Raw genomic sequence first — 13,424 nt, forward strand, 5'->3', positions numbered from 1 at the left:
AGCTTATGTATTTTGTTGATCACCATGTTCCAACTTATGGTAGGCTTTAATATGGTCAGTATAGATATGTTCACATGAGCTCAAGTGTGTTTGTAGAGGAGATTTTCAATAATGCCTGAGGTGAAGGGGAGAGAGGTAGCTCTCTCAACTTCAAGTCAAATCTCATCATATCTAATTTAACCTCATCTTTATGTGAGCTAGCCAAGGTGCATATGCAATTGAATGCTTGGAGAGAGAGAGAGAGAGAGAAGGCTTTCGGTGCTCTAGCCTCGTACAATCAGAGAGAGGGACTCGAGCGAGCTACATATTCAGAGAAAGGAATAAAATGGCGGATGAAAGACAGAGACAGAGGGAAGGAAGGGGCGGGGAGGCCTGGCACGAAGAACGCATCTCACGTGCCAAGGTGAAAGAAATTTCACGAATCAACAGGCTCGGCGGGTTCTTAGGCGACGAGGCTGAGGCCCACTACCTCTACGTTTATGCGACGGGTTTGAGTGGCATAAGCATGCGTTCCGTGTTCTGGGGAGACCCTGCATGGGTAAAACTATCCTGAGCGACAGAGTCCATGGCTAAGCAGGGCAGGGAGGTCGCTGTAGTTGTTGCCACCAACGCTTTTGTTATGCCAGCCGCGAGTGTTTTCGAATGAGCTTGGTACCTTAATCTCACAAAAAACAATCGATTGCATGTAATGCCGCCTCCTTCTCCTAAAACGGCCACCGCTACATAGTGAGCCTCTTACTTCTTTCACCTCCCAAGCGCTCACGATAGATCGCAAGCGGGTGGGTTTGTCGTGTAGTACACGATGGTCTCACCCGGGCCCCGTTTCGACCCGACCCCATTTGAGATCAATTTCCACGTGCAAACAAGCTGGGATTTCACCATGCCGGTTTTCACAACCTTCCCGTGCATTCGTCCATGACATCGTGCCGTGTCAGACGACTGGGGTCACTTGACAATCTGGTTAATAATAAAATATTAAGCCTTTTAATTTTAAAAACCCACTTTGTGTTTTTTTTTTTAAAACTCAGCATTAACTAAACGCTTAATATACAAAACATTGCTCCAAAATACCGAAGGCGTTGTTAACAACGAAGGTAGAGCTCCTACATTCTGTTTTTGCTCTCTCTCTTTGCATGGCATTTCTGCTAGTCTTCTTGGCGTTCCCTCCTAGGAAGTTCAGTGGCAAGTGCGGCTCCATGGCGTCCTCTCTTCCTTCTTCATTCACCCCCATAGACTTCGGTTCAAACCTGGGAGATTCATCCTGTGTGTGCTCCCTTATTGAAAATTTACCCTCTTCATATGAAGAGGAGCAACAGCAAGAGCCACCAATGCTTGAGACCATCTTTGTTCTCTCAGATTCGGACTGTGAATCCACTACGTGCACATGACAGGGGCAATAAACGTGCCAGCTTTGCAAAGGCCGAAGCAATCTATTTTGAATCCAATGCATGCACATGACACGGCAACAAACTTTCCGGCTTTGCAAAGGCCAAGAAGCAATCAATTTGGAATCCCTTGTTTCAAATTTCAATATGGTCATCACCAAGGCTACGGCTAGCGGGTGGCGTGCGAAGAAGCAACTGGCTGATGATACCATGCCACCACAGTTGCAGGCAGCTCGGGCTAGGGGAGATCCAATGGCAACTAAAGAAAGTATGCCAAGGTTTGAAGTCACAAGGCGCGGACCTGACGTAGGTGATGTATTAGTTTTCTATGACTTCTCATTTGATTTTAATGTCTCAATAACCAGATTTCTAATCGTAGCCATGCATTCCTGTAGTGGGAAGAATGTAGGTTTGGCAAGAAGCTCAATGGGCGGTGCATAAAAAAGTATGTGTGCTTGGTTCCAATATGTGACAAGGCATATGCCCGCCTTGAGTTTTTTAATAACCATAGAATCACAGAGCACCCAAGAGCCTTGATAGTGCCTAGCATGAAGCGAGGTAGATTGTCCAGGTTCATGGCATCGCTGGTACCCCTACCAAACCAACAAAATTTGATGAAAAGGCATAGCAAAAAAGTACACCATGGTGGTCAAAGCTTCTATGAAGATGGAGACAATATTGCAGCGTGCGTGCAAGGAACACGTGGATTATTACGTTGCAAAGAAGGACACCTTCATTCGCAACTACATTACGATTGGCTTTCAGGTCAAGGGTACGGCTGGCAACATGAAGTTTCGTGTTATCGACGAGTGCACTCGCTATGAGGGGTGCTCTTTTTGCAAGTCTAACGAAATCGGGCTTCAATTTGAAGAACATGTGAATCAGGGTATGTGTTGTGAAGTGTATAGTGATTATGTTTTTTAATGTGTACTCATTTTCTCTAACCATATTTTTCTATTCATATAGATATTGGTGATCCCCTCCATGTGACCATCAATTCATCTATGTCTGGGAATGTTGTTGAAAGAAAGGGTATATTTTGATTGTTTTGCTCTGATATGTTTCCCCCTGCATGTCCTTTTCCACAATACTCCATGTGAAATGTATGCTTCTTTGTTGGTGTAGTTGATAATACCATGGGTCGACTTGGTACGATAGCAAATGGAGGTGGTTGCAGTGATTCCCAATCTTAGGGAGTATTGGATGATACCCATGACGGCAGTCAAGGGATGGCATCAGGGGAATTGCTTGAATTTAAGTCTATATTGTACATTTACTTGGATGCCATGAGTGTGATGCATACAGGATCCAGATCATGCATTGCTTTTTAATATTCTTTGGATATGGGGGAGCAACAAGTGCGAGTTGAGGGGAGCAATATCATCATACAAGCTTCTAATGCTGGTCGGCATAAATATAGTGCTTGCGGACGTGCTCATCCCAGTATGGAGATCATTTAACCAAGCGACGCCAGCACAGGGTAGTTTGAGCCTCGATAGTTTTCACCATGATTTGTTGTGATGTTCTCTTGCTTTTTACCCACATTGTTCATGTAGTCTCAACTCTTCTTGGAGAGTGGCCTTGGTGTGGCACTGTCTTGGTCATTTACAATTATGGTCAATGCGAATCTACTACTCAATATTCCAACAATGTTGTTTTGGTGCTTGCCAAAGTCAATTTCAATTTTGTTGATCGTGGTTCCATTGGGTTATTGTTGTTTTCCATAGTGAGTGTATCTTTTGGAATCGGTCATCATGTCTCTCTTTTTAGCATGATGGGTAAATAATGTTGTGTGTATGTATAAAATTGTGGAGCATCTAGTTTCTTAATAGTCAAGTGGTCTTGCGCATGTGGTATGTAAACATTTTGGATTATACCTCTTCTAGAGGATTCATTCTTGGAACATATTTCCCATGTCCATGAACTATCAATGCAGGCCTCACAATTGTGGATTTAGGGTTTTGTTAACCTTGGCAAGGCAATATGGGCCTCACAATTGCGGATTTAGGTAAGTTAATTAGGGAATTTAATACTTGGCACATAATAAGACTGGATGCAAGGATGCCTTTTGAGACATAATAAGACTGGATGCGATTCCAATGGATGCTCAATGGGTGCACTTACTCACTTTCCAAAGCATATGTTTCAGAGAATGCAACAATTTGGTGTTCTCACCCAGTTGTAGGGTATTTGGTCATTCTCTCCCTTTTGTGGGATTTCTATGATGATGGACTTTCTATGATGATGGCCTTACAAACTATAAGGACCTTTCAAACAAATTGTTGAACATCTTAATGGACTTTTTTGATACAATCATGAAAATCACATGACAAATCTCAAGTAAATATTCCATCATAATGTTAAAAGACTTGAGTGATGCTACTATTGAAACACAGTCTATGAGAAACACATTGTCTATAATACAAGGACTTGAAATAGCTATTGATTAGGGATTCTATCCTTCAATAGCTATTGTCACATAGCTCCATTGTCATCTTCCTTGCAACAGTGGTCTAGTTTCTCATGTGTTTTCTCCCTCTTCCGCTTTGGGGGAACTAGAAAAGGATGCAGTTTGTGTGCACGTGTCTGCTTTCAAGATTGTGACAATCGTTGCTCTATGAAGGATTTTGCACTCACCAAGGAATTCTCAAATCCATCATCTATTGGTTGAAGTTGGGAGCATGGATGTGAAGCCATGTCCAACTTTGAGGCCTTCATTTGTTGCAAGGCAGTCAATGTTTGGTGGGCCAAACAAAGGGCACGAGACTGCAGGTCCACATCTTTTCCTAGATGCAAGGATGCCTTTTGAGACTTATTCACATAGAGCATATTATATTATTCTTAGGATTATAGAGGGTGTTTACCACAAACTTCCTGGACTTTTGTAAATGTGGCAAATAGTTCTTGTTCCCATTTACTAGTATCTGCCACATTTTGGGGACCATCACCCTGCAAGAATGACATGGACGTTTGCTAGGACAAACCTTGGATGATTTCCACTATAAACATAAGATGATCACTCACTTGGTGCATGCTCATGTGGTGGTGATACGGAAGAATCCAACATTGCACATGCTTGCCTCCCCATATTCATAAAGCCATGACCTGTAAGTGAAAATCTGATGTTAGGAGGCATATTTCACGTTGGATTCCGTGCCACGGTGGATTCTGTGAGGTTTTACGGTGGATTCCGTAAACTTTGTTGTTCGGGGCTCATACACAAAGTGGATTATTTGTGCGAGAAGTTGATGGGGATGTCTATCCTTTTCGGGCATTTCATTAATTTAGTGTGTACATGGGTGATTCCATAGCAGGTGATTCCGTAAAATACATATTAAATTAATAAACGTTTATGAGTTTAGAGTGCGCACTCATGATAAATTAAGGTTAGGATTGATTTCTAACCAGTTGATTTATTTATATACCTGAAGACTGCTAGGTATTCACTTTTGTCGATTTAATTGTATTATTTTACTAACGTTTGTGAATGCTTCAGTTGATGTGTAGAGATAGCAGCAGCAGTGGAGGAAAACATTGGAGGATAGCGTATATTCAAGTTATCACTTATATTTTGATGGGCACATACCTTAGGCATAGCGCCTATATTTTGTCGCGCCTATTTATTAAGGCATTGGATATTTATTTATTATTTTGTATGCGCATGGGCGCACGATTATGATATTTGTATTTGGACATTGTATTGGGTATGCCTGACTCTTTGGGCGCCCGCCCATTAGCTTTATTTCTATTTTGTGCTAAAGCAAACTCAAAAGCCAAAAGCATGCTATTTTGTAATTTGGACTATTATTTGAGCTTGAAGATGATTAATACATAAAATACATGCTTTGTGGAGCGCTCACACAAGGCATGGGGGGAGATTGCACCCAATTGGTCTCTTGTTCATGTCGTGCATGCTTTCTACTTTGAGTTTTGTGCAAAAAGTAGAGTTCTTTTGTTCTTGGGGACCTTCCGACGCTCACTACGCGAGCATACAGCATCCAATTTGTGCACTAGTGGTATCAGAGTGAAGCTGAGATTGAGAGCTTCCAATCGATACCCATCTTGCGCGAAGGCGGAGCTTCTCGAACAATGGAGCTCTATAGTCAGTCTGATTGTGAACGGTCGATACAGGTGGATTCCTGGCGGTCAAGAACCTCTGTCTACAACCTTTGATCGCGAAGGACCAGCCTTGGGAAGCGAAGGACCACGTCAATATCTCTCCTTCCAAGTCGTTTTTCAACAGAGAAGAGATAAGCTTTCATATCTCCAAGTTTCACTTCAAAGTTAATAAAGCTTTAGTAAAAAGATTAGTTAGAAGCTTTAAAAAGCTTCAGGAATAAAATCCGTCAAAAAAACGGCAAGAGTATGCACTAAACGGCGTCAAAACGACATCAGACGTCCTCAAGTCCACGATAATCACACAGATTTTATAAAGCTACTAAGCTTCTTAATCTCTTAAGTTTTGCAAGTCTTCAAATCCTGCAAGTTCTGCAAGTCTAAATTTACTTACTCTGCAAGTCAATCAAGTTCCCAGAAGTCAAAATTGACTTATGCCAAAAACTCCCATAGGAACTGTTCTTGCGCAGAAGCACTGAACTGCAAAGTTGTTCCCTGGAAGACTCTGTTCGCATACGCAGACTTGCTGAACCAGTTTTAGCACACGCAAAAGGTCATACGCAGATTTTACGAAGACTTAAAATCTCGCAACCGCAAAAGTCGAAGACCACAAAAGCCAAACACAAAAATTTATAAGCCTTGTACACCCGACTTTGAGCTACGCTCATCCTGCTAATTGGATTTTGAGAGTGTGAGGTCTTTTGAATTTTTACTGGATAACGGAACAAAATATGGATGATTTAATGGCTGAAGGCGATCTTCCTGAACCTACGATGGAACAAAAGTTGGATTTAATTATGATGCGGTTGGATTAAGAACGAAGAGCCCGGCAAGCCTTGCAAGTTCAATTGGCCAATTTACAATGATTGTCTACCGACAAAGATGGACCACAACCCGAAGATCTTATCTGATGAATCATTGATGTGACTCTCGAAGCTCAATCCATCTGCAAAGAAACAAAGATAAGTAAAAGAAATTTCAAATTTTGTATTTTCAATGGAACTCGAGATGGAAAGACTGTTCTTGCATTCATTAGTCAATTTGATGATTACTTTCATGAAGAGACATACATTGAAAAAGATAAAATCAAGTGTGTCACTAATTATTTAGTGGATAGAGCATCTCTTTGGTGGACCGTGGTTTGTAAGAGCATAGATTGTCCCACTATCTGGGAGAATTTCAAGAAGAAGTTTATGCAGAATTTCCTTCCTCCACAATTTCATGAAAAAGCTATAAAGCAATGGGATCTTATTCAGCAAAGAGATCGTGAGCCTATTTCCTAGTACACCGAACACTTTTGGAATGCCTTACTCCAACTACGCATGCTTGAAGACGTACCTGAAGCGACTCACAAGCGCAAGTTTATGTCTGGATTACTTGGGCATTACTACGCTGAAGTCAATATGTTCAAGCCTGCAACTCTTGAAGATGCAATTTCTTTAGCTCATGACACTGAAGATAAGCCTCGATGAAGAGACAAGCGTCCATAATAATTTCAAGCAAATGGTAACTATGATTCAAAGCAATTCAATTCAAATTTTAGAAGATTCAATCAAAGTCGATTTCCTTCATCATCTTTCCGTAAGTCTTGGACAAAACCACCTTCTTTGCCATCAAATACCAATCAAAACCCTAAGCCATCCTCACAGCCAAATCCTAATACTCCTAGACTTCCTGCCATTGCAAACAATGTATCTAAAGCCAAACCTATAGTGTATTACAAATGCCATCAACCTGGACATCTAGCAGCCAATTGCCAATCGAAGAAGCCACCTGTCCATATCAACTATCTTGGAGCAATGGAAGATGAAGAACATGAGGAAATGCCTGACTTTACGAAAGATGAGGACGACATTACTACTCCTTCGGATACTTTACCAGGTATGCCAACTCCACATTCCTTGTTGACAATGAAATGTTTAGTGCATGGAAAAGAAAAGATTATTTTGCATGATGATGGTAGTACACATGATTTTATTTCTGCAAAATTAGTAAAAGAATTGAAATTACAAACTGTTCCTACGCATTATCGCATTAAAGCAGCATTGTTAGGCACAAGGTATAATGGAACACAAGAGGTGCATGATTTAGAAATTCAAATTGGTGAATACACTGAAAGAAGTAATTTTCTAGTTGTACCATTATAGTCCAGTGATATTATCCTAGGTATGCCTTGGCGTCATCAACATAATCCTGACATAGATTATTCCACGCATTCAATTAAAATTCATTTTCAAGGAAAACACATTACATTGTATGGTACGTACGCATCTAATAATTTTCCACTGCTTACTCATACTCAAGCTAAACGTGCATTACGCAAAAGTAGTAAATCTTATCTAATTTGGGTGAATGAACTTCAAGCTAAAGAAAAACATATGCACCCTAGGCATAAAGAATTCCTTGCACAATTTAAAGATTGTTTTGCTGAAGATCTACCACCTGGACTACCTCCTTCACATCCTGAAGACCACAAAATAGATTTAATTCGTGGTACACAACCACCCTGTAAAGCACCATATAGGCATAACCAGATTGAACAGAAAGAAATTCAAAATCAAGTTGAGGAATTATTAAACAGAGGATTAATTAGACCTAGTAGTTCTCCATTTGGCGCACCTGTTTTGTTGGTAAAGAAGAACAATAATACTTATCGTATTTTCATTGATTATCGTGCCCTAAATAAGATTACTGTAAAGAATAGATATCCAATTCCTAGGGTAGATGATCTTATGGATAAACTACAAGGTTCTGCCATTTTTAGTAAAATAGATCTTAAATCTGGTTATCATCAGGTGAGATTAGATAAATCTAATATATTTAAAACTACATTTAGAACACAATTTGGGCATTATGAATTTCTAGTGATGCCTTTTGGATTGACTAATGTACCTGCTACATTCAGTAGAATGATGAATCGTATATTTTTGAAATATCAGCATTGTATTATAGTATTCTTTGATGATATCTTGGTATTCAGTAAAAATGAGAAAGACTATTATGAACATCTATCTTTGGTTTTCAAGTTGTTGAAAGATAACCAATTGTATGCTAATCCGAAAAAGAGTGAGTTTTTTCAAACAGAAATTGAATATCTAGGTCATATTGTGTCATCAGAAGATATTAAGGTTGACCCTAAGAAGATAGAAGCAATATTGAACTGGCCTATACCCAAAAATGTGCATGAGTTACGTTCTTTTCTAGGTCTTGCTAGTTTTTATAGGAAGTTTGTGTGAAATTTTTCATTACTTGCTTTGCCTTTGACTAAACTTTTAAAGAAATGTATTGTTTATCATTAGTCTGATAATCAACAGAAATCTTTTGATTTATTGAAACATGCATTAACCCATGCTCCTGTATTACAACTACCCGATTTTAATAGACCATTCTTTTTAGTAGTTACTGATGCTAGCAGATCTGGAATAGGAGCTATACTTATGCAAGATAATCATCCCATAGCCTATTCTAGCTGTAAACTGAAACCATCCAAACTTAAATATTCCACATATGATAAAGAATTGTTAGTTGTTGTACAAGCTTTAAGACAATGGAAACATTACTTAATGGGTTCTGAGTTTATGATTAAGACTGACCAACAAAGTATTAGACATCTTCTTAGTCAACCCCAAATATCTGACCGACATATCAAATGGGCAGCTTTTATTCAGAGTTTTCATCCCCTTATCCAATATCAACTAGGTAAAGAAAATGTAGTAGCTGATGCTTTAAGTAGAAGATCGACTATTCATAATATCTCTGTCATATCATTTGATTCTCTAACCCCTATGAAAGATACTTATCATCATGACATTACTTTTCATGCTGATTGGAATAAATTAGTTGGAAATAACCGGATTCCTATTGATTCACTGTCTTATAATGATGGATTCGTGTCTTATGAAAAGAGATTATGTGTTACAGTTCCATTTAGATCTTTTGTTTTGAATGAGATTCATTGTCTTCCATATTAAGGTCATAGAGGTATTATATCTACTTTGCGTACATTAAGTGAAAATTTTTATTGGCCACATATAGATACTGATGTATCTAACTTTGTTTCTGAATGTTTGGTTTGTCAAAGAGTTAAGAGACATCATGGTAAACAGTATGGTTTACTAATACCTTTATCTATTCCATCAAGACCATGGGAACAAATTTATATGGATTTTATTACTAGTTTACCTAATACTAAAGCTAACCATGATATGATTTGGACTGTTGTAGATAAGTTCAGTAAACAAGCATATTTCATTCCATGCAAGAAAACTTTAACAGCATCTCAGGCAGCACAATTGTTTTTGAAAACTGTTTTCACGAATCATGGATTACCAAAAGTTATTATTTCTGACCGTGATTCTAGATTTTGTAATAACTTTTGGATTACTTTGTTTGCTAACCTAGGAACAAAGATTGATTTTTCATTTGCATTTCATCCTGAAACTAATGGACAAACAAAAGCCACTAACAGTACTATATTAGATCTTTTATGTGCTTACACTATTTCTAAACCACAGACATGGGACACACATTTACACTTACTGCAGTTTGCATATAACAATACACCACACAGAGCCACAAAGAAAGCACCGTTTGAAGTGATTTATGGTTATAGATTGTCTACACCTGTTGCATCTTTATCAAATAGAATTCAGAGTGCTGATGATATTGCTAACATGCAAGCTACTATTTTGGATGAGGTTAAAGACATGATTGCCAAAGCCCAGCAATCATATACAAAACAAGCCAATAAGAAAAGACAGGCTATGAATTTCAAAGTTGATGACTATGTTTGGTCAAGAATAGAAAAAAGTAGATTACAAAGTGTAGATAAACACCCAGTTGTGAAATTAGCACCTAGATTCTATGGACCATTCAAGATCATTCACAAAATCAATGACAATGCATTCAAGTTAGAACTATCACCACACTGGAAAATTCACAACACCTTTCACATTAGTTTATTACGACCCTTTAGAGGTCAATTACATGTACATCCTGTTTATGAAAACCCACCTTTACTAGATGAAGAGACTGAAATACTTGAGCCTGAAGCTATCATAGATACTGACTTTATGACCACTAGAACTGGCCGTAGATATTCTAGATATTTGGTCAAGTTTAAAAACCATCCTGTTGAAGAAGCTCAATGGATGCACGCTAGAGACTTAAATGCTTTCCCCACTCTGTTAGCTCCACATTGAGCTAATAGCAATTGAGGACAATTGCCATCCCACCCCGGGGGTATGATGCCAGGAGGCATATTTCACGGTGGATTCCGTGCCACAGTGGATTCTATAAGGTTTTACGGTGGATTCCGTAAACTTTATTGTTCGGGGCTCATACACAAAGTGGATTCTTTGTGCGAGAAGTTGATGGGGACGCCTATCCTTTTCAGGCGTTTCATTAATTTAGTGTGTACATGGGTGATTCCATAGCGGGTGATTACGTAAAATACATATTGAATTAATAAACGTTTATGAGTTTAGAGTGCGCACTCGTGATAAATTAAGGTTAGGATTGATTTCTAACCAGTTGATTTATTTATGTAGCTAAAGAATGCTAGGTATTCACTTTTGTCGGTTTAATTGTATTATTTTACTAACGATTGTGAATGCTTCAGTTGATGTGTAGAGATAGCAGCAGTGGCGGAGGAAAGCATTGGAGGATAGCGTGTATTCGAGTTATTACTTATACTTTGATGGGCACATATCTTAAGCATGGCGCCTATATTTTATCATGCCTATTTATTAAGGCGCTGGATATTTATTTATTATTTTGTATGCGCATGGGCACACGATTATGATATTTGTATTTGGACATTGTATTGGGTATGCCTGACTCTTTGGGCGCCCGCCCATTAGCTTTATTTCTATTTTATGCTAAAGCAAACTCAAAAGCCAAAAGCGTGCTATTTTATAATTTGGGCTATTATTTGAGCTTGAAGATGATTAATACATAAAATACATGCTTTGTGGAGCGTTCACACAAGGCATGGGGGGAGATTGCAACCAATTGGTCTCTTGTTCATGTCGTGCATGCTTTCTACCTTGAGTTTTGTGCAAAAAGTAGAGTTCTTTTGTTCTTGGGGACCTTCCGGCACTCACTACGTGAGCATACATCATCCGATCTGTGCACCAAAATCTTAGAATACTAAAATAATACTTCAAATGATATACAAGTAAAGGTATGAACCGACGTGAAAACCATGCAAAGGTGTCATTGTACATGTCCAAGGATATGCCCAATAACATGGTGAGCTCAAGGCTACGACATATTAGGACGCACAATTGGTACTTGTAAATATTTCCCTTCATTGCCCATTCGCAGGAGCAACACGCCCACTCAGAATCTGCATTGAGTACTGTGTACCAAATATCTTCCTTGCTTTGGCTAAGGACCTTATCGTCCTTCTTGTCTTCACCCAAGAACACTACATGTTCTTTAGGAATCTTCTTGGCATGGTCATATGAATTGACTACAACATCCATAATGTTGAAATTTTTCTTGAAATCCACCTCTTTCAACATATCCTGATACCAATAGAAAGAATGACAAGGACCTAGAAGTTTTGTGATTAAGCAACCAATCTAGACATCGTCCATGAATTATCTTCCTTCCAATCAAAAATTGAGATTTCAAAATTCTATGGTATGACTCAATGCTTCCATTTGTGTTCTGATTGGCATGTGGTAGTACTCTTGTTGCACGAACCCACATTTCTGCAGATGCATAAGGCAACACGTAAATCTCCATTAAATAAGTTTGATTGTATTGAAACTAGTTCACATTTTCTCTCTTTTACCTAAACATCCAAACCATTGCTCCTTGAAATAACGAATGAAAGCCTCTTGGTATTTGTACTTGTCAATGAAAGAGTCAACAAGTGAGGAGGCCTCTTCCCGAACTGTATCGCCACTAATGCGTTTGTGCATGTTCATGATGTCCCCCAAACATCTAAACATCTCAACTCGAAGCGATGGATCATGAACCTTTTTTATCAATTGCTTCAACCAGCAATGTTGTACATGCCATATATAAAGATAAATTGGAACCCCAAAGACCTCCATGTATGGAAAATACTGATCAATGAATATAGAGCGAAAGCCAGAAAATGTGGCAGAGGTGATGATCATGGCTGAAAGAATCACAGATTTCGAAGCCAGACAAGGAGGGGTCATTCGGAGTACAGTTCAAGGGAGAAATAATGCTCCTTCAAGTTCAACATGGGTAAGCAAGTAAAATCAAGGTTCTAATCAAGGCAATGTACTTTCAGACAATGGATGGAGTAACAGACAACCCCTCAGACTCGAGTACAATGAGGGAACTCGGTCCAAGTCAACCCCAACAAGTAGTTCTACTACCTTCAGAGCTACAAACGTGGGGGCCGGTCGAGGGAACTTCTCTTACCGAGGGGGCTATGCAAGAGGAAACAGATTCACTCAGGGAAGGGGAGGCCCATTATCTTGCCATACATGTGGGGGACCTCACTTCTCAAGAGATTGTCCAAGAGGAGCAACGACATCAACAAGTGGTTCAAGGATTGCTTAGGCAGAAGCCGGCACAGAGCAGCCTCAGTCATCCGTACACAGATTACAAAAATAGAAGAGGAAGCAAAGGATTGGGAAGCAAAGGCCAGGGTAGGCGTTGTAGGCACAAATCCCTCACTTACCGTGGCAGCTTTCATTCCTACCATCAACAACATGTTCGTTCAAGCGACAGTGGAAAATCATCCACAGGTAATGATGGTGGACACATGGGCCACACATAATTCTCTTTCACCACAAGTAGCTGCTCGCTTGGGTGTGAGGCCGACGAGGGCAACATGAGTCGAGGTGTCATTTCCTCAGGGAAAATGTAAGTACTGCGAATTGGCAAAAGATGTACCAGTTCAGATCGGGGACTAGAGAGCAAAATTAAATTTCA

General features: G+C 39.4%; 1 protein-coding gene across 1 annotated transcript; it reads left to right on the plus strand.

Annotated features, from left to right (window-relative positions):
• The first annotated feature begins 1,192 nt into the window (after positions 1-1,192).
• Positions 1,193-3,042, plus strand: LOC148031928 (uncharacterized). Its single transcript, XM_087684004.1, has 3 exons — positions 1,193-2,271; positions 2,352-2,417; positions 2,511-3,042. Exons 1-3 carry the CDS (start codon positions 2,028-2,030, stop codon positions 2,576-2,578), a joined length of 378 nt encoding a protein of 125 aa, XP_087540130.1. The 5' UTR covers positions 1,193-2,027; the 3' UTR covers positions 2,579-3,042.
• The last annotated feature ends 10,382 nt before the right edge of the window (positions 3,043-13,424 follow it).

The sequence above is a fragment of the Lygodium microphyllum genome, chromosome 8 (genome assembly GCF_053477565.2).
Source record: "Lygodium microphyllum isolate KBCC chromosome 8, Lygodium_microphyllum_v1.1.10, whole genome shotgun sequence".
NCBI lineage: Eukaryota > Viridiplantae > Streptophyta > Polypodiopsida > Schizaeales > Lygodiaceae > Lygodium > Lygodium microphyllum.